The 20,798-nt window shown below is 40.1% G+C and overlaps 1 protein-coding gene across 2 annotated transcripts in view; it reads left to right on the forward strand.

The window, feature by feature from the left end:
- Positions 1–20,798, forward strand: part of Ctnna1 (catenin alpha 1) — a 134,953-nt gene that overhangs the window by 100,772 nt on the left and 13,383 nt on the right. For both annotated transcript variants that reach the window (XM_021214540.1, XM_029546932.1), the window contains 4 exons: positions 3,527–3,607; positions 4,677–4,829; positions 16,844–16,936; positions 20,226–20,382. In XM_021214540.1, coding sequence (XP_021070199.1) covers positions 3,527–3,607; positions 4,677–4,829; positions 16,844–16,936; positions 20,226–20,382 — 484 coding nt within the window. The remainder of the gene's footprint in view (positions 1–3,526; positions 3,608–4,676; positions 4,830–16,843; positions 16,937–20,225; positions 20,383–20,798) is intronic.

The raw sequence follows: 20,798 nt of genomic DNA on the forward strand, positions 1-20,798 counted from the left end.
TTTTTTTTTTTTTTTTTTTTTTTTAAGAATCAGTACTTGAATATCTGAGGAATATTCTGAGACTTTGAAATTATTAGATCAGTTTGATTTAGATGTAAATTTTGGACATCTGTCTTAGTTACTGTTTCTGTTGTTGTGATGAGACATCATGACCAAAAAGCAAGTTGAGGAGGAGAGGGTTTAGTTAAGGGTTTAGTTGACTTAAATTTCTATATTACTGTTGATCATTGAAGGAAGTGAGGACAGAAACTCTTTAAAACAGGGCAGGAATATGAAGGCAAGAGCTAATGCAGAGGCCATGGAGGAGTGCTGCTTACGGTTTGCTACTTAACAGCTTGCTCAGTCTGCTTTCTTAAAGAACCCAGGACCACCAGGCTAAGGATGGCCCCACTTACAATCATAATTAAGAAAGTTTCTTATGGGCCTATCTATGATCTGATCTTAAGGGGGCATTTTAAAAGTTAGGTTCCCTCTTCTCAGATGGCTTTAGCTTGTGTCAAGTCAAAATAAACCTATCTAGCACAGCACCTTTGTCTTAGATCCTAGTGTTTTATCTTAAGGTTATCAGTGAGTAATTAGGCTTAAGCTGAGGTCTTTTCTGACTGATAGCTCTGAGCAAACCTACACAATAATTCTCATATCTGCACCCATGTTGTTAATGGTTCCCCACTCTGGCATTAATGTAGTAGACTGCTTAATTTTATTAGAGGTCCAGGAAGACTTGGGGATTGGGCAAGAATGAGACCCCGGGCCTTCAGGGTGGTTCATCTGCTTGAAAGTCCTTGCTGTGTGAAGCCAGCAGCCCAAGTTTAATCACTGGATCTCAAGATGAAAGGAGAGAACCAAGTTGTAAAAGTTGGCCTCTGACCTCTACATATGATATGGCTTATGAGTGCTTGCATTCATAAGTAATGCACATAATAAATAAAATAATTAATAAGAAATGTCACTCAACTAAATTTGATGCCATATCATTATATCACTCATTCAACTCTTATACTTCTGGGTCCCTCTTACCTTCTTTTTGTCCTATTAAACTATCACCTGTAATTCTTAGTACTCTTTTTTAAAACTCTAATAACAACCCATAGAAATAAGATGAATACAGAAAGGTGACAGCATTCTCATTTAACAGGCGATAAGAGCAGAATATGAAATTATATAGATGGGATGTCATATACACACAGCTAGATGTCCGTCTGCCTGCTGGCTTGTGTGCTGACATCACACCCATACCTGAGTGTTTCCAGAGCACTCAGAAGGATAATGTTGGGCTAAATTCCTTCTTTATTTGTTTCTCTCCAGTTATTAGTAGCATGTTACAGAAAGAGGCACATTTGTCTTGTGAAAAAACTTTTAATGTATTTCCTATTAATAGTTTAACACACAGATGTCTTCTCGTATTTCCAGTGATACAGCTGGCTGGGCTTAGAGCCTTTATTCCTTTCCTTTCAACTGATCTCTTTGTTTCTGGATAGTTCTTACTACTTGGTCAAATTTCAACCCTTGATCTGAAGAGATGCTGATTTAGTCATTTCTAAGTGTCAAATGTGTGTGTGCGATTTTTTTTTTCCTTTCCTATTCAGTACAACTATATTACATTTAGCATAGAAGGTCTAAAAAACATTTTACAAACCATTCTCATTTGAGCTATATAACACTATTAACAATACATCTTACTTTAAAACCTTTGAAATTTTTTATTTTATGTGGATGGGTGTTTTGCCTACATATACCTCTGTACTACTTGTATACTCGGTGCCCTTGTAGACCAGAAAATGGTGTGGAACTAGAATTACACAAAGCCATGAAGTGGATTCTGGGATTTGAACTAGGATCCTCTGGAAGAACAGCTAGTGCTCTTATCTATTGAGCCATCTCTCCAAACCCACATCTCATCTCTCTTTTAAAATGTATTGTTTTAGAGCTTGGGAAATGGCACAGGGACCTGGATCTCAGTTTGATTCCCAGAATGCATGAATACACCCAGATGTACTGGTACACTCTCATTGTCTTAGAACTGAGTAGATGGAGGCAGGAGATCCCCTGAGGCTTGCTTTTCTAAATCTAGCCAGCCTAGATAAGTCAGCGATAACTCTGCGGTTGCTGCTCAGGTTGGTTCCTAGCACCCACATTACAATTGACAACTATCATTAACTTCAGTTCTAGATAATCTGATGCCCCCTTCTGGCCTTTGTGGGTACCAGACACACATGTTGCATACAGCATGCATTCAGACAAAACACTCATACTCATAAAATAAAAATAAGTAAAATCTTAAAAAAGAATCTTAAAAGCAAACAAACCAAGGTGGCTGGCTTGTGAAGATTGACGCCTAAGATTGACCCCCTTGTCCCATGTCTATGTGTTCCTCACCTCCCTCCTCTGCCTCCCCCATCCTTTTTTTTTTTTTTTTTTTTTTGCTTTGAGGGTGTTTCACTGTGTAGCTATAAGTAGTCCACTCACAGAGATCTGCCTGCTTCTGTCCTGAGATTAAAGGCATATGCTATCATAACTTAGTCTAATTTTTCAAATTCAAGAAATAAAACTTGTTTGCCATTTAGTATCAAGAGCCATCTTTTGCTTCTTTACATTTTACTTTTTACTTAAATTTTGAAAGTGTAGCAGACGTGTGTCTGTACATGTACATATAACAGGAAGAGGTCAGCCTCAGGAGTCACCTACCATGTTTTAGGGTACAAAATTTCTCATGGGAACCTACCTGCGCTTACCAGTTAGGCTGGCTGGTCACAAAGACCCAGATCTACCTCTTCGCTCCTCTTCAGTGCTGGGATTACTGGGGATTACCAGGGTGCCACTGCTCTGCTAGATTATTTGTTTCTGAAGATTGTATGGCAAGCACTGTATATATTTAGCTATTTCTTCAGCTTCTTTGTTCTGAAAGCTCATCAACATCAGGTGTAACTTATTCTTGTTTGTGCACTAGAAGAACTGGTACTGGTTGTATGATGAACTTTGAATTGAGATGATGTTTATTGGAGATGGGATCTCACTATGAATTCCAAACTTGCTAAACCCTTCCATGCTCCCCAAGTATCTTTTGTCTCTTTTAGAAAAACTCATAGATTCAGTGATCAGCCAGATGGATGAGTCTAAGTGATACAAGATTGTATTTTAGGTGAAGTCACATATAAACACTCCTATTGTATGTTTTCCAACTTTGAATTTAAAAATGTTTTGTTTGTGTTTGCCAAGGGGGGCTGGAGAGATGGCTCAGTTGTGAGAAGCAGTAGCTACTCTACAGGACCTGGCTTTAGTTCCTAACACCCACACGGAGGCTCAAAATCCAGTTCCAGGAGACTCAACCCCTCTTCTGATGTCCACGGGCAGCAGCACACACAGGATGCACAGTCATATTCAGACACCCTACACATAGAAATCAAATAATACAAAAACTTAATGCCCATTTTACTTGTTTTTTCTTTTATTCAACATTGCTTTAACACTAATATAGATTGTCACTATGTTCCTTGTAAAGTACTCACGTGAGCATCTGTTTCTTCAGGCTGGACGTAAAGAGAGAAGTGATGCACTAAACTCTGCAATAGATAAAATGACCAAGAAGACCAGGGACCTGCGCAGACAGGTAAGCTGGAGAATAGGCGGGGGGTTAGTTGTGTTTCTTAAGTTCTCAGCTTTAGTTTTGATTAAAAATCTAATAAACATGGGCTTATTTTTAATTAAGGGAAAGGGAAAATCACAGAAAAATGACTCTGTTCTATTGCTAATAAGCTTATTAATGTCTAAAAAATCTCAGAGGGATGTAGACTATTACATTCCCTCGGGGGTGGACTGAATGAATTAGCTCCAGTGAGAAAAGGATGTATAGGCAGGAAAATCAATTTAAGATGACTTGGGGAATCTGTGGAAGTAATCTCAAAGAATCTTGTCTTGACTTTCATACACTAGATTCCAGTTCCTTATGGGTCTGCCCATTCTGTTACATGTTGTCAGTTTGTTTCCACTGGTAGAAGTGTCTTTTTATCTAAGTGCAGTAATGATGGAGATACTGAAATTTCCATGTTAGTAAATTTAAAAATCTATTCCTTTAATGATATATAATCTCATCAACATTTTGAAATTATATTTTGTTAAAGTTTTTAAAGGAATATAGAGTTGACTAAATATGTACTTTAATACATAAGATATTAAGATTTAAGTTATGGTGAGAATTTAGACAGTTTTCAAGGATTAATAGAGATGTTTATTGCTCATAGCTGATATAAATCTTTGGTGGATTAAATGTCAACAGTGATTGGAAAGAGAAAATTTAAACGTTTATAGTGTGGTAACTTTTATAGATAACCAGAAACTGCTCCTTTTTTCGTTGAATTTTAACTAATTAGGCCAATTACATGTATTCCAAAGCTATGTGCTGACTTAATCGAGAATAGTATTGTGATCCTGTTTAATTTTGTAAGATTCAAGGAAAGAAAAAGGTAATGTCTTGAAAACTGGACTTCTGCTGCCCAGTGCTGACTGTGGTGTGAAGCATGGTCTCTGCAGTCCTGTGTTGACGCTTGTCTCACTGGGCTCACGTGGGGCGCTTGGCTGTCTAAGTTCTGCCTGTCTTTCACAGGCTTCCACTAGATATGTTATACTACACCTTAACTTCTTAGTAGAAATAAAATCAAATTATGCAATTTCATTATTAGCTTCGCAAAGCTGTCATGGACCACGTATCGGATTCTTTCCTGGAGACCAATGTCCCTCTTTTAGTACTGATTGAAGCTGCAAAGAATGGAAATGAGAAAGAAGTTAAGGAGTATGCCCAAGTTTTTCGTGAACATGCCAACAAACTGATTGAGGTAAGTGCATTAGTGGTCTAATTAACAGAGGTAACTTGGTGAGTCGTCAGTTTTAAGCGCGTGATTAAATAGGCTCTTCAGTGCACAACATTTATAAACAGTCATTATCACTGGGGCTCTAGCATAACTACTATTCTGTCAGTTTATGTTGACTACATGGATAGCTTTTGTCTTAGAAACTCAACACCATCACTTACTGTGGTGTAGCTGAAGCTAGACCATGACATTAGGCTGAGATCGGTGCAGTGTGCCAAGTGGAAGCCGCTGCCTGGAAGTGCATCTCAGCAAGTCACCTAATTCTTGCCAGTTCTTATGTCCTACCTGTAAAATGAGGTCACTAATGAGACCCATGTTCTGAGGACCAAAGGAGTGACAGATATGGTAGGAGTTTCACCTGATGGTTAGGCAGACTCGACCTAGGACTGTTTTAAGAATGACAAGCCCAACATCCACTAAATTGTACATGAATTTACACTAGGAATCTGTGTGGAAATGGTTGGCTTGTCAAATAATAATTAGAAAGGATGAATTAATTTTTAATTTCCAGATAAGTTAGGTTTCTTCTTCATTTGTTAAATGAATTTACACTGTTTAGAAATGAGACACATGCACACAAAACATAAGCTTAGTACAGAAACATAATAATTGATAAATAGTTCATAAACCCATTATTAAGTTGTCAGTATATAAAAGCAGAAACTGACCCGAAATGTAAAATGTGATTTATAATAACACAGACCAAGTTAATACTAAAATTATTTCAAGGCAAATATCAGTAATCACATTAAACACCTTACTAATTTTGTACCTCATTTTGTTTGAATATTGATTGAAGTGTTTTTTCTGACCAGAATTATGCACAGAATGGGTAGGTCAGCCTGTTATTCAAGTTAATGATTCTGAAGTTTGGAACTAAAATTGAGGTTTTTCATTTGTATCTCCATTAAACATAATCTGGTTCACAACAGTCACATGACAGTATGAGATGTCATTTCTAAGTGGACAGAAATTGTGTTCAGGAAACCAGTCCCTTATAAGCGGCCTACTTACTAAAAAGTTCCTTTGAGTGATAGGCATGAAGGCCTGGTGTGTCAACAGCTGAAGAGAGGTCAGTTTTTATTTGTACCCTCATGGGAGAGCCAGTTGGGTCATCCTCAGCTTCTCTAACCAGCACCCACAGTATATACAGCACTGCGTACTCTATAATCCTTCTTAAGTGAAATCAGGCTTGAAGAGCTTCTCCCAACTGACAAACCTCTACTGCAAACCTCCAGTAGTGAAGTTCAGAGCTCATTGGTTCAGTAGACTGACACCCCTGAGAAACAGTGACTGGGTATAGTGGTGCGTGCCTTTAATCCCTGCTCTTAGGAGGCAGAGGAAGTGGATCTCTCTGAGTTCAAGGTCAGCCTATTCTCCATAATGAGTTACAGGACACCCACCAGTACATAGTAAGACCCTGTCTTGAAAGAAAACCAGACAGGCAGATAGATAGAATTTAAGTCAATCACTGACTAACTGGACTTGAGTCATTGAAAACTTAGTTCCAGACTTACACATGTCATTTCATTCTGAACATAGAGTCCTTGGAGATGAGAGTATGATGTTCCCCATCTTAGCTCAGTTCTAACCCTTTTCTCACCTTTCCCCTCTGCGTGCCCTCTACACCTATTACCTTCTCCTATGTCTTACCTGTGTATTAAAGGATATGGGATTCTCATCTCTTGAGGCATAACCCCAAGCTATGCAGTACCATTCTGCAAAGTTATGATTATATTTATGATAACTGAGACAGTAAGATATATAATTACTATGTCCATGAAAAGGAAATTAATTTCTAAGTGTTTCAGAAGCCTCAGAGATTCCTGACTCAAGGCAGAACTTTTCCTGTCATGACAAGACTTCTCCCAGTACAGCCTTTGTATTATAGTGGCACACCTTGGACTAATCAGAGATTTGGTTTTAGCAAAGATAAAATGCCTCACCGTGTTTTGTTAATCCCCTGACTTCATTTCTTTCCATTAGCTGCCTTCTAGCTGAAGTAAATGTCTACAGGCCAGCTTTAATATGAGAGCCTATTTTCCCATTGGTGGTTCAGCAGAATTAAGAACAGTACATAAAATATATGCATGACTGGTGGGACATGAGTATAAATGGAAAGGAGAGAGTCAGATTCTACAACCACTAAGAATATTTGCAGGTATGTTCAGAAGGAGTGATCTTTCTGAAACTCTGCTGCAGAGTTCTGGTGCTATATGTCAGGAATTAGCGTAGACCTACAATAAGGTCATAAGCCCAACAAGATCCACATTTCAAATGCCACCTTAGCACCGTGATCAGTCAAAAATAAAACCAGACGATTATGTAGTACACAGTACTGTATATTTCAGTGTACTGTGACGGTATACAATATGTATAAATTTTAGAAGGTATCTTGAGTATACAATCTGCCTAGGTTGCTACATATAAATACCACACAAGAGGTTTAAGTCAAGCGGTCCATTTTAGGATCCTCCCTTGATCACTTACTACTTCTTTTCCCTGGTAAGACTGACTGTGAAATTTGCTTTTCCTTGGAGTTCCTACTGTTTTGTTGTTACTGTGTTTTTTGTTTTTTTGATTTTTTTTCAAGATAGGGCTTCTCTATGTAGCCTTGGATGTACCAGAATTTGCTCTATAGACCTTGAACTCACAGATTCACCTGCCTCTTCCTCTAGTTCCTGCCTTTTAACAGTCAGATTTACTCTTCTCTGTAGGAATCAAACGATTATTCAGTTATTCCTTTTAAAGTCATAGGTTTTTACTTAATGGTGTGAATCCCTTTCTGTGTAGCTTTTTTGAAGCAGCATGCATGCCTAGCATTGTGGCATGTGCCTTTAATTCTAGTACTTGGGAGGCAAGGTCTAGGAATCTTAGGTCAGCCAGGTTTATGTAGTGCATTCCAGGGTAGCTTGGGACTATGTAGTGAGAACCTATGTAGTCTGTGCTTCCCCCAAACCTCACCCCAACGATCTAGAAGTCATGTAGGGTTTCTGGGACTCCTCTAGTCTTTCAGTCATGGATAACTCGGTCTTCAAGGACAGTGTACGCCATGTGTGGAGTTTCGTTGCTGTTAGGAGAAGGAAGCCACCATCTACTCTGAAACCGCTTGTTGCTACGTACTTGTGAGTTGGGAGTGCTTCCAGTATAAACTGTGTCCTTTCAATATATAGTATGGAAAAAATAACAAATTAGTTTTTTCATTTATTATATGTTTAAATGATAACAATTTTAAATGAAATGTTTTACCTTTTTAGTTTTTAAATGTCACTACTAAAAGTTTTACAAATCTTGTGTAGTTCACGTTATATCTGCTGGGCAGTGCTAGATGGTTTCTAGGCTTTGAGAAGTTTTCTTTATTGTAGCTCTTCCCTTTGTGTCCTCCATTTAAGTGCAGCTCTCAGTGAGCACCAGCTCCAGGGGCAGCAGGCAGGGTGGGGCAGCAGGCAGGCCTTCATCTTCAGGGAATGACTCATCATTAGCTCTCAGGAGGATTTTGGTCTGGGCAGCAGCGAGATTCCGAGATTTCCATTGATCTCACAGTCAGTTAGAGCTCAGGTTTCCCCTACAGAGGACATGCTTCTTAGTGACATCAGGTCCATTTCTATCAATGGGTGCAGGTGGGTATTTTGTTATATGTGTGGTTTAGATACGCTGTCAGTATAAACTTAGATCTGGTCTAATCTGTTGTCAGAATTGCTGCTGTCATTATTCTTTGTCAACTTTTCTTTCCAAAGTTGTCATTTCTTCTTGTTCTTTGTTTTTGTTGTTTTTTTTTAAATGTATCTTTCCCCCCTTCATATAATCTGATGTTTTTTCAATGCTAAGATAAAACATAAAATAGAACCTTTTAGTTTGCCTCTGGAAATGTCCTGTGGAATGGGTCTCGTATGTAACTGGCTTTACAGCCAGTCAAGGATCCTTTTATTTTTATCTTGCTAAGACATTTACATAGGACAGGTCTACACTGTTCCCCTCGTCTCCCTTTCAGTATCAAGCATAAGATAATTATTTAAAAAGAAAGAAAACGTAGTATATTCTGGCAGTTTCTCTGAATGGTACCCTTTTTTCTTCTCAGAATAGGTTCTCCTACAGTCCTGTCCAGTTTTCCTGTCATTAAAAATCAGTCTAGAAAATGAGATTTGTAATAATGATGGAGAGCAACTGCTCTGTGAAACGCTAGCCAGTGATTGGAACATTATCCCTCAGTGTTGCCTCAGAGGCAACGATTCCGGTCTTCCTTCATGTTTAGCATCACTGGTATGCTTCACAAATGTCCTGACCTATGTTTAAAGTTTAAGCTCTTTGCTTTGCTTTCCCATGAATACTTGGGTGCTGCTGTTATATACATGCAGTAAACTGCGCCTGGGGTCAGATAACAACACCTCATACCTAATTCCTGAGGGGTATAGCCTGATTTCTTAGGTTTTTAAAGAAATGTGTCCCAGACCTGGCTCAGTGTCTCTATGGGTGTGTTAGGGTTTCTATGGCTGTGGTAAAACACCATGACCAAATGGCAACTTGAGGAGGAAAGAGTTTATTTCAGCTTACATTTCCATCTCATAGCCTACCACTGAGGGACAGGACAGGACAGGAACCTGAAGGCAGGAACTGATGAATGCCATGAAGGAATTTTGCTTACTGGCTCTAACTGTCACCTCAGTCAAAGAAATGCACCATAGGCCAATCTGATAGGTCCATCTGAAGATTCTCTTCCCAAGAAAGACTCTAAACTTTTGTCAAATTGACATGAAACTAGTCAGCACGTGTGGACTTCACTCTCCAGATACTGAAAGGAGAGAACCAACTCCTGAAAGTTGTCCTCTGGTCTCTGAGTGGACAAATGTCTTACTACTGCAGCAACTGCTTTGTGATTACTGAACTGTGGGGCCCAGGTCACCAGACAGGTGCCTACACTTGGCTGTGACAGTCAGTGTTCGTAGACACATCTTCCCTGCCCCACAACTTTTTATGTTTGAAAAAGTACAAGTCTCCATCTGAAAGCTTGCTGATAAAGCCTTGGGACTCTGGATAAGGTGCACTTGTAGGACACTAGTGTTTTAAAATACAGTTTTTGTCTAAGTTCGTTTTTAGGAACTGGGATGAGATTTTGAAGCAGTGTATTAGAGAGATTCAAACCTGATTATCTCCAGTATTTTCTTTTTGTTGTTAAGTATATAAAATTGATACCAAAGTTAGTTGTTTGCTAAGGCAGATGAAACCATGATGTGCTGAAATGTAGCTTGGTTACCTCGTTTCCGTTCTAGCTGTTGCACATGTCAGGTGCACAGAGTGTACCGTTGTTTAACACTTAGTAATGAGATGTCTGTGTAACCCGTCCCTGGCACGCCGCTTTCTTAGGCACTGCTGTGTCGTCTGTTTGGGACTCTCACTCACTTGGCTTCTCAAACCCATCCTCCACCGTCCCCAAGATCGACCAGCAAACTCCCGTCATGTTCTTTGTATTTATTTGCGTGATGGAGTCCATAGTATAGCCATTATCATATTGGTTTTCTGCAGCAGCTCCTAATGGCTATCTGGCTTACACTTTGATTCCTGTCCAGCTTCTTCCCTTCGAAGAAAGTCAGTATGATCTCCTTAAGTAAACTCATGTCATTCCTTTGCTTCAGAATTTTTCTCACCTACCCTTGCCAAGGTTTCAAGGGACAGATGTGATGTAGTCTGAAACTATAGTTGACCATATTATGAAGTACCCTGTTTGCATTTCCAGCTGCCTTTAGTCCCGTGTTTCCCTGCTGACTGGCCCCTTTCACCTTCTCCTCTCCTTTTCCAGGCCCAAATGTTACTCCACAGAAAGGCCTCCCTTGATCCCCTCAGCACTCGTACAACCCTCTAGTGGTTATATTTATTTATCATTTTTGTGTTCTTCACATCCCTCCTTACTATATGAAATTAGTCGATTTGCTTAATAATCTTATTTATCTAGCCCTACTCACTGATATAAAATGTTCTTTTGAATATAGGCATAGAATGATTCCTTGTGCATATCAGGTTCTCAGCAGCTATTAGACTGGTGATTGTCCTCATTCTCTGTGCTAAATAAATGTTATGCAGATGCTCATTCTTCAGATTCAGCCAGCATCCACACCCTGATTCAGTTGTGTATAGATGGTTGACAAACACAGAGCTTTGCATTATGTATTATTTTGAAGTAATCTTTATATAGAAGGTACCATGCACATTTGTATGTATGTGTATTTGTGTTGTGCACACACAGAATTTATAGGCATTCCAGGATGGATGGCTTATCCGTAGACCCTGTGTCTGGTTCTTATGATTATGCAGAAGCACCGATCAGCTCTTCCACCTGATCAGATCTTTTGGGATGTGAAGTTGAGAAAAATAGAGGGTTGTTTTTTTTTTTTTAATGTTTAAATGACAGGTTTAAGTAGTATTTCATTCTACTTAGCTAGAATTAATCTTTCAAAAACCTAAGCAAAATTTTTATAGATTGGAAGAGAAAAAAATGTAGAAAGAGTATATCAGCAAACATTTGTGGACTTCCTAAACTAGGAGTGGCGGCTCACACCTTTAATCCCAGTACTTGGAATACAGAGGCAGGTGGATCTCTGAGTTCAACACTACCCTGGTCTACAAAATAAGTTTCAGGACAGCCAGAACTACAGAGTCAGACCCTGTCTCAAACAAAACAAAACAAGAGATGTAGTAATAAATAATACATCCTCACTTGTGTGGATATTATCTTCTACTAGAGAATGGGGGAAAGATGAAAGTAAATGCAGATTGTATGAGCAGTGTATATAAGGTCCATATAATGAAATGGACTGAAGGAATATTTGAAAATTTTTTTTACCATTTTATTAGTGTTTGAAAATTATTTCAGTACTTTTAATACATGACCAACATAAATTTGGAACATAGCAGATGTACCAAATTGGTTTTTAGGAAGTGTGTGTATATTGCTTTAATATAAATAATTTCTCTTTATAGCATATAAAGGATATAAAATAGAATACAAAATTCTTTAGTGTGAGAGTGCCCTGTAAAGTTGTCCAAGTAATATCAGTCCTGTTATTATGGCTGCTTTCACTCAAAGGTGGGAAGGTCCGACAGTGCCTACAGAGGATGAATTATATATGAACATAAAAGACCAAGTATGTGTACAGTGTTGGTGACTGAGTGCCTGATGGATCACATCCAAGCGCTTTTGTGACTTTACTTAAAGTAGTAGTAAAGAGTTTTTCTGTGCGGTCTCTCCACTGTTATTTCTGAGGGCCTGCTAAGGCTCTAGGACTGACTCTTGGATTGTGGTTGTCATTGATAGAACTTGTTGACTCCCCACAGGACAGCCCCCCCCCCCTTTTTAAATTAAATGTGTAGATGTTAGATATCCTCGAGGTCATTGATGGGAGGGAGGAGAGGCAGAGGGCTGGAATTGCTGTGCTGAGTGCTTTGTGTTTTCTCTCATCTGCTTATAAATAGTGAGGGAGTGCTTCTAGGCAAAAGTACCTTTTGTACCTTACTTTTTTCTCTCATATCAAATTCATAATGTCTTTATGTTAGTCTTTGATTGAAAGTATGTTAAGGTGGAAATTTGTTTGCTGTCAGAAACCTTTTGTCACTAGTGTGATATCTGCGTGTCCGTTTGGATGATTTCCTTACCTTTGTTCCTGCCAAGGAATGATCAGTGTTCTTTTTTACTTATCCAGGTCTCTTCAGATTTACAGCTCATAAGAGTAAAAACAAGGAAGATAACACTATCACTCAGCATCCTCTGCCCTTCGGCCTCATAGTGCATTAACATAGCCTTAAGATGGGGATTTGCTGCACTCAGGTGGCATCTCATTTGCTGCCTTGTGAATTAAGAATTACAAAGTGAACAGGCCGTGGTGGCGCACGCCTTTAATCCCAGCACTCGGGAGGCAGAAGCAAGTGGATTTCTGAGTTCGAGGCCAGCCTGGTCTACAGAGTGAGTTCAGGACAGCCAGGGCTACACAGAGAAACCCTGTCTCAAAAAAAAAAAAAAAAAAAAAAAAAAGAATTACAAAGTGGAAGAAACCCTTTAACTGTTGGGCTCTCTCTCCCAGTTTTCTCATTATCTGGAACTTCATGGGGTATGACTTTATTAGTTTGAAATGTGTATTTTAACTGCAAATTGAATGCTCTGCATTGTATATTTGATTTTTGTCGTGAGTTTGTATGTAATAACATGTAGCAAAGTGGCCTTGAAGGCTCCGTGAAGAACATTTGAATAAACACTGATCTTATTACTGGCTGTGTATTTTTTCAGTAGGTCCATGTGACTTGGCAGGCTGAAACTCTAGCAAATAACAATCAGTGTGCTTGAGACTAAGGAGTCATCTTTGTTCCCAGACTAGTCTTTCTCCTCTGCCGACTTATCACTTTGTCAGATTGACAAAGCAAACCCTCCCTTCCTTCTACCACGTGGGCCCTTAGCAGCAAGTGCCTCCACCCACAGAGCCATCTTACTACTCCAGAAACACTTTTCTTAAGGGCCCTCAGCAGCATCTTTTCTCTTGGATCCTGGTAGGAAGGGTTGAGGAACACTCTACCCAGCCCTGGCTGTGTTAGATTATAGGCCTGCCAGGCATGGTTATACGGACCTTTAATCCCAGGACTTGGAGGCAGAGACAGACAGATCTCTGTTTAATAAGACTCAAAGAACTATAGGAGAGGGGCCAGAGAGGTGGCTCAGCGGTTAAGATCACTGGCTGCTCTTCTAGAGGTCCTGAGTTCAATTCCCAGCAACCACATGGTGGCTCACAACCATCTGTAACGAGATCTGATGCCCTCTTTAGGTGTGTCTGAAGACAGCTAAAGTATACTCATATACATAAAGTAAATAATTCCTTAAAAAAATAACTGTAGGAGCTTCCATTTTCTCACCAGGAAATGGGACTGATGATATCGCATGTTTAGTGAGGCACGATTTCTACGTTTACTGTAGGCAGCTAGGTAGATTTAGAAATAGGGAACTTCTTTAATCCCAGCACTTGAGAGGTAGAGGCGGGTGGATTTTGGAGTTTGAGGCCAACATGATCTACAGAGTGAGTTCCAGGACAGCCAGGGCTACACAGAGAAACCCTGTCTCGAAAAAACAAGCAAAAAAAAAAAAAACACCTTTAAAAATAATTTATCATTTAAATAAATTATTCCTAAAATTACATTATCATGACTTATTTGAAAACAAAAATGTGTGTGTGTGAGAGAGGAGAGAGAGAGAGAGAGAGAGAGAGAGAGAGAGAGAGAGAGAGAGAGAGAGAGAGAGAATAGCTAGGACCAAGTGAAGAATAGCAGGCAGTGTGAGTTTAATTGTTATGTGGAGTTTGTATTCCTGAAGTATTGGGAAGGAGGTGCTAAACAGCCATGTAGGCTGAGGAATTCATGATGATTTTTCCCCACCTGGGGAATAAGCCCCTTCTAAGAATAATTTCAGAAAGAATTCTGTGAGATTTACATATGAGGCATTTGAGTGATTTTCAACACTTTAAAAATAAAAATAAACGTAGGACAATTATTATTCTTTAATGGCAAGGTCATTTGCTACCGCCTATGATGTGAGGATCTATCTAGTACATGGCTTTATGTGAAAGAAGTGAGCACTCATCACTTGCTGATAGGCAACTCATCTGTGCCACTAGGTTTTCCCCTCCCTCTGCCCTTTTTGTCAGCCCCTCACCCCCATTCCCTATTCTTGGCTGTGTCATTAACTGTGTCGGTTAAGCTCTCTATTTCCCTCTTGTTTTGCTGTCACATACTTGCTGTTTTAGTAGAGCCTGTCTCAGGTTTTCTGTGGGGGCAGGGGTGGTGGTGATAAATGCTTCTGTGCTTCTTTGCTTTTATTCAAACTTTAGATTCTCTTGCAACTCCCCAGATACATACCTCACACTTACTAGGTGTTACGTGCTATTACAGAGCTGCTGCCCTCCTCCACACACACACTTTGTTTCACTTTGTAAAAGTTTAAAAACCAGGGTCTTACTAATTGGCCCAAGCTAGTTTTGAGCTTCCCTTCTTGCTGAGATGGGTTTGAAATCTGCATCTTCGAGTGCGGTGACTTGAGTCCAGGTTTTATCATACAGCTCAGGCTGGCCTAGAAATCATTACCTTCCTACTTTAGCTCCCCTTGCTGCTGGGGTCACAACATACACACTTGTGATTTTCAACACTTTAAAAATAAGAATATACGTAGGACAATTATTATTCTTTAATGGCAAGGTCCTTTACTACTGCCTGTCAAGCTAAAGACTTCACACCGATTTTATTATTTAATCGAGTGTCATGTGCATGCCCACTACCCGTGGAAGCCAGAGGTGCATGTCACATCCCCTAGAACTGAAGATACAGACCATTGTAAGCTCCCGTGTAGGTGCTGGGAATCAAATTGAGACCTTGAAGAACAGCCTGCTGAGTTGAACTATTTCCCCCACAGACTAATTTTTTTTTTTTTTCAGTCGTATTGACTGCTGTTCCAAATCTAAAGGTGCAGGTTTTCCTCAGTAAGAGGTGTGAAGGTTTTCCTTCCCTGTCTTCCCTTTCTAGGTAGCCAGGTCTGACACTAGTATATGAGGCTGGCCTCTCAGAGAGCTATAGTCTAGATCTTGCATTTGCACATCTGTCGTTGTGAGAAGTGAGTAGTCTTGTCCCTGGAGGCTGTGTTGAAGCTTATTCATCCAGAAAAGACTGTTAGTGACAAGCATCACTTGGCCTAAGACAAGCAGTACCCTCTTCCGGAGCGTTACTGCTCTAATGGTATATCAGAAACATTTAGAGTAATGTTTTAAAACAAAGAGTAAGTCTCCTGTAGCCTTTTCCATAAGATTTGTATCAAGGAAACAAATGACTTAAAGAATTTAGCCATTTTACCATACCCTCACCACCCTGTATCTGACGATAGTTGAGAATATATTCTTTACTTCTTGATTTTGAAATTATTTGTAAGTTTTAAGATTCACAAAATTGAGATAGTATAAATAGAAATAAATTGAAATAAAATTGTTGGATGGTAGAAAGCAAAATTCCAGAGTCCAACTGTTTTTCCTGGTCACCATCTGAAAGCAGCTTATAGAGGCGGTAGGCGGGGCTCGTGCTGCTGTTTTACCTCACTGGGAGCTTTGTGATGTCATCTAGTTTTTTTATTTGTTTCCAGAATGCCCCTCCCTTTTTTTTTGAGATAGTGTTTTATGGTATAGCTAATCCTAAAGAGCAACATTTTTAAGATAGCCAGAACACTAACAAATTAAAACTATGGTATAACCTGTAAAAATCATTTCTTCTTGCGTCAGCTGTGGTGGTCACCTGGGAGGGAAGGTAAAGGTTACATTAAAGTAAACTCTGCCAGACAAGGAAGTCCCACCATCGTCGCCGTCCCTCCCTTCATTGTTGAGGAGGTGGCATTGGTTCTCTGTTGTGTGTTGTTTAGGACACAGTCTCACTCTGCAGCCCTGGCAGTCCTGGAGCTCTCTGTGGACCAGGCTGGCTTTACATTCACGGACTTCACTGGCTCTGCTTCCCAAGCCCTGGGATTGAAATCACACGCACTACACCTGGCTCATGTGGTCCACTTCAGTGTTACCTTTATCATGTTTTAAAAATCTTAATTTACCCGTGTTCACATAAACTTAACTTGAATTTATACATATGACAAGGAGAGCAGCAGTTTGGAGTTTTGATTTTCTCCCCTCAAGAACAACTGCAAATTTTACTATTTGTGGATACTGACAGTTCCTTCTTATAATTGGCTTATTGTGACTGTTTAGGCAGATTAAAGCTCCTTCCAAGCCTGCGAGCCACCTCTTCTGATAGCAGCCTACAATGTAACATTATGAGTCCTTGCAGACTGAGAAGTGGAGCTCCTTAGTGTATTTGTATCTTCTGTTTTCTGGGAAGGCCAGAGTGAGGCACAGTTACTGCCCTGTTGTCCATGCAAAAGAGGAAAATGCTCACAGGTGTTGTTATATTCCTCCCTCGCGCAGGTCGCCAACCTGGCCTGTTCAATCTCCAACAATGAAGAAGGCGTGAAGCTCGTCCGAATGTCTGCAAGCCAGTTAGAAGCACTGTGTCCTCAGGTAAAGTATTCAGTGTCTCCAACATGGATTTAGTAGGGTGGATATAAACTTATTATGCTTTCCCTTCCTTCCTCCCTCCCTCCCTTCCTTCCTTTTAAAAAGGGGGTTTTAAATAGAAGTCCTGATACAAATAAACCATAGATTGGAAAAATTTAAGTATCTTTTTTTTTAATCATATGCTACTGCCTCCTTGCCTTTAATTTAAAATGCACAGGAGAGAGTCACCAAGATGGCTCAGTTCTGCCAAGACTGATGGCCTTGGTCTACCCCCAGGACCTACCTGGTGGTTAGGAGAGAGCGGACTTCACCAAGTTCCTCTGTTCTCCATGCATGCATTGTTGTGTGCATGTGTTATGTGTTTGGTACACAGGTGTCTGACCAGCCTATGCAGCTGTGACACTCTTGTCACAAAGTAGTTAGTCTTATACAAATAATAGTAACCTGGTTGAACCAGCCATTGAAGTGAAGGCTGAGAGTTTCTGTTTAATAGTGAGTGACACCTGGAAAGATGGGGAACTGGGCTGGGCTAAGTGTATATGGGATGCTAGAAAGACTAGACTGAAAGTGCATAAAACAACTAATGCTTGCTTGTTTGCTTGCTTGCTTTCTTTCTTTCTTTTCCTACTTTGTTGGTGTGTGCTTATACATGTCGCATGTACTCATGGTGTGAGGATAGAGGACAGCTTGTGAGAGAGAATTGTTTCTGTTCTACCCCTAAATGGGTCGCAGGGACTGAATTCAGGTTATCAGGCCTGTCAGCAAGCAACCATTATCTGCTGAGCCATCTCACTGGCCCTGGAAGTGCTTTTGAATATCCAGTGCATTTGTCTCCTGTGTGATGTTCTCCCTGTCACTCAGATCTCTGAGCAGTCTTAAGGCATGGTTTCTACTTTCCCTGATAGAGAATGCTTACAGCACAGTTTGAGAGTTAGGTTAACCTCTCTCTGTGTGTCTTGCCAACCTGGCAGTGGACATAGACCAGAGGGAACAAGCAGAGCAACTGTGGGGATGGGCTCAGGGGTGGGGTTTTATGTAAAGTCTGAACCTTAAATGCCCCGTCCCTTGGCTCTTTGATGTAAAGCACTCAAGCCTTCTATGATGGACCAGTCACAAGGCCCTGCCATTTGATAAACATCCTGCCAGCTTTATACCATCATAAGATTTTCCAGTGACTGATTGCTGTGAGATAATACAGTGAATTGGATGACTGAATTGTATGAAATAAATTCAGAGTTGATAGCTAAAGGTTGGACTTTCTTCCTCTCAAGTTTGCCATTTTATCCTTCCAGCACTTTAATATCTTTGGTTCTCCGTTTCATTTTAAAATGCTTGAAAAGCGACAATGCTTCCACATATCTGCAGAAACAGATGGTAACATACGCTGATCACACCTACCAAGAGTATTTATATAAATGATCTTAAAGCCTAAGGAAAAAGAATCACAGGGAGAGTCTAGTCAATGCTAATGAAAATGCTGGAGTTAATGAACTCTTGAGTTGGCCCATGTTGTAGCATGGAGCTACCACACAAAGCCTCATTTCTCTGCTTCACAGTTTCACATAAGACGGACCTCAGGACTGAGTTTTAGACACAGGACCCAGACCACACTGGGCATTGGGGTTGTGCTCTAAGTTAGTTCTGTTACCTAGATAAAAGAGAAGAGGCCCCATTGGCATGTCCACCAGCAGCTAAGGGGAGTAAGGGTTTTTTCCTGTACTCTCCATGTCTGAGCATCTTTTGGAGAAAGAACTCTTGAGATCCTTTCACATCCTCACTGATTACAGTGAACAATGAATAGTATGAAAACGAACATGGAGACAGCAGAAAACAGTGACGAGAGATGGTTAAAATGATTTATAAAGGAGGTGGGATGGGGCTAGAGAGATGGCTCGGCAGTTAAAGAGCATGGACTATACTCAAAAAGGGACTGGGCTTGTTTCACAGCACCCGTGTTAACAAACTATTGGCAATTATAGAAGAGAACTACCTCTTGTCTTCCTAGGCCATGTTTAGAAAAACTCAGTGTGGGCTGTCTGTGCAGAGTGAAAGTGGGTAGTGTGTACTTCATGGCTCATGGCTAGACTAGCGCTTCCCTGGAAACAAGGAGGAGGGCAGTGCTCTGCACCCTTGCCACATGTTATTTTTGGAGTAGGGGAATAGCTTAGTGGTTGCTAGAAGATGAGATAAGGAGAGAAGAGGAAGATGGGGAGTGCTGACTCCTCATTACTAATACATTGGAGTTTAAAAAAAAAAATGATAGAATTGAATGCATTATCATTGTGACTGTAGTAATTCTTACTGAATTTATACTTCAAATGGAATAATTACATGATTTATAAATTATAACTCAATAAACATTGGGGGTGTGTGTGTGTGTGTGTGTGTGCTGTGGCTGGAATTTTGATCCCTGCACATATTAGTCAAGCTTTCTACCAGGGGCCATGTCCCCAGTCCTAGATTCTTACTTATATGTAGCAGACTAGATACTTTTCTGTGGAATTTTTATATGTCAGAGATACCTCTGTTAAAATGACAAAGGGAAAAGAGTCCTTGGAATTGAAATACAGTACCTTTATCATGAATGAATTCCTATAAGTTTGGCATTTGGTACTAGGCATTATGCATTATTGCTACTTCTGTAATGATGTATAACTGAGATGAGTCTAAATATCCCCACAGTAGGAGAGTAATGTACGATACCTATAAAATGGAAATAACAATGTTTTAATATATACTTAATGATGTTGACTATTTAAAAGAAGGAAGCAGCATAATTATATGTAGCATATAATTTTAATTATGTAATTTTTGATGGTACATTTCTATGAATGTTTAAAAAACCTGGAATTTAATGTCAAAAATTATAGAATTGGGGGCTGGAGAGATGGTTCAGTGGTTGAGCACTGACTGCTCTTCTAGATGTCCTAAGTTCAATACCCAGCAACTACATGGTGGCTCACAACCATCTGTAATGGAATCCAATGCCCTCTTCTGGTGTGTCAGCCACAGAGTACTCATATACATAAAATAAATAAATCTTAGAAAAAAAATTATGGAATTGCCTTTACAGATTGGCTAGAGAGAGCCTTCAGTTACTTTATAATTGTCTGTTGTTTTCAAATAAAATTTACTGCTTTGGTGTTAAAGCCTAAGGCCCGCTCTTCAGTATTTCCTTTGTGCGGCCTGTGGTGGAACACATGAGGTCACGTTTGACCAGAGCACCTCGTGTGACTGGTTTGCGTGGCTGTGATAAGATGGGTTATGTGTGTAACTTTACTGTCCTCTGCAGGTCATCAATGCTGCGTTGGCTTTAGCAGCAAAGCCACAGAGTAAACTGGCCCAAGAGAACATGGATCTTTTTAAAGAGCAGTGGGAAAAGCAAGTCCGTGTTCTCACAGATGCTGTTGATGACATTACTTCCATCGATGACTTCTTGGCTGTCTCAGGTAATGATCTGGTTCCCTAAAGTGGCATGTAGAATTGTTGTCCAGGTCATAGTTACAGACAAAACACTTTCACATCTGGGCAAGGAAACTCTTACCAGTAACATGCTGGTTTCCAGTTTTACCGAGTTCCACACTTGTGTCCTGAGCAGGACACAAGTCCTAACCTGGAGCTCTTTCCCCCCTGGTGGGGCTAGTGTCCACCCTGCAAGCATTAGTTACTGGGCTAGCAGAACTTTTCACTGCTGGTGTAGACTACGACCTTCTGGCTATAATCTGCGTGTCATATAGCAGTCCACCAGTCTTGATACTTTAGTTTAGACCTATGTCCTGGTGTCACTGGTCACTTGTAACAAGCCTGTGAAACTCGGGGGAAGAGCCTCTCAGCTCTCTCAGCTAGTTTATTGTAGAGAATTCTC

Source organism: Mus pahari, chromosome 15 (genome assembly GCF_900095145.1).
Source record: "Mus pahari chromosome 15, PAHARI_EIJ_v1.1, whole genome shotgun sequence".
Lineage (NCBI taxonomy): Eukaryota > Metazoa > Chordata > Mammalia > Rodentia > Muridae > Mus > Mus pahari.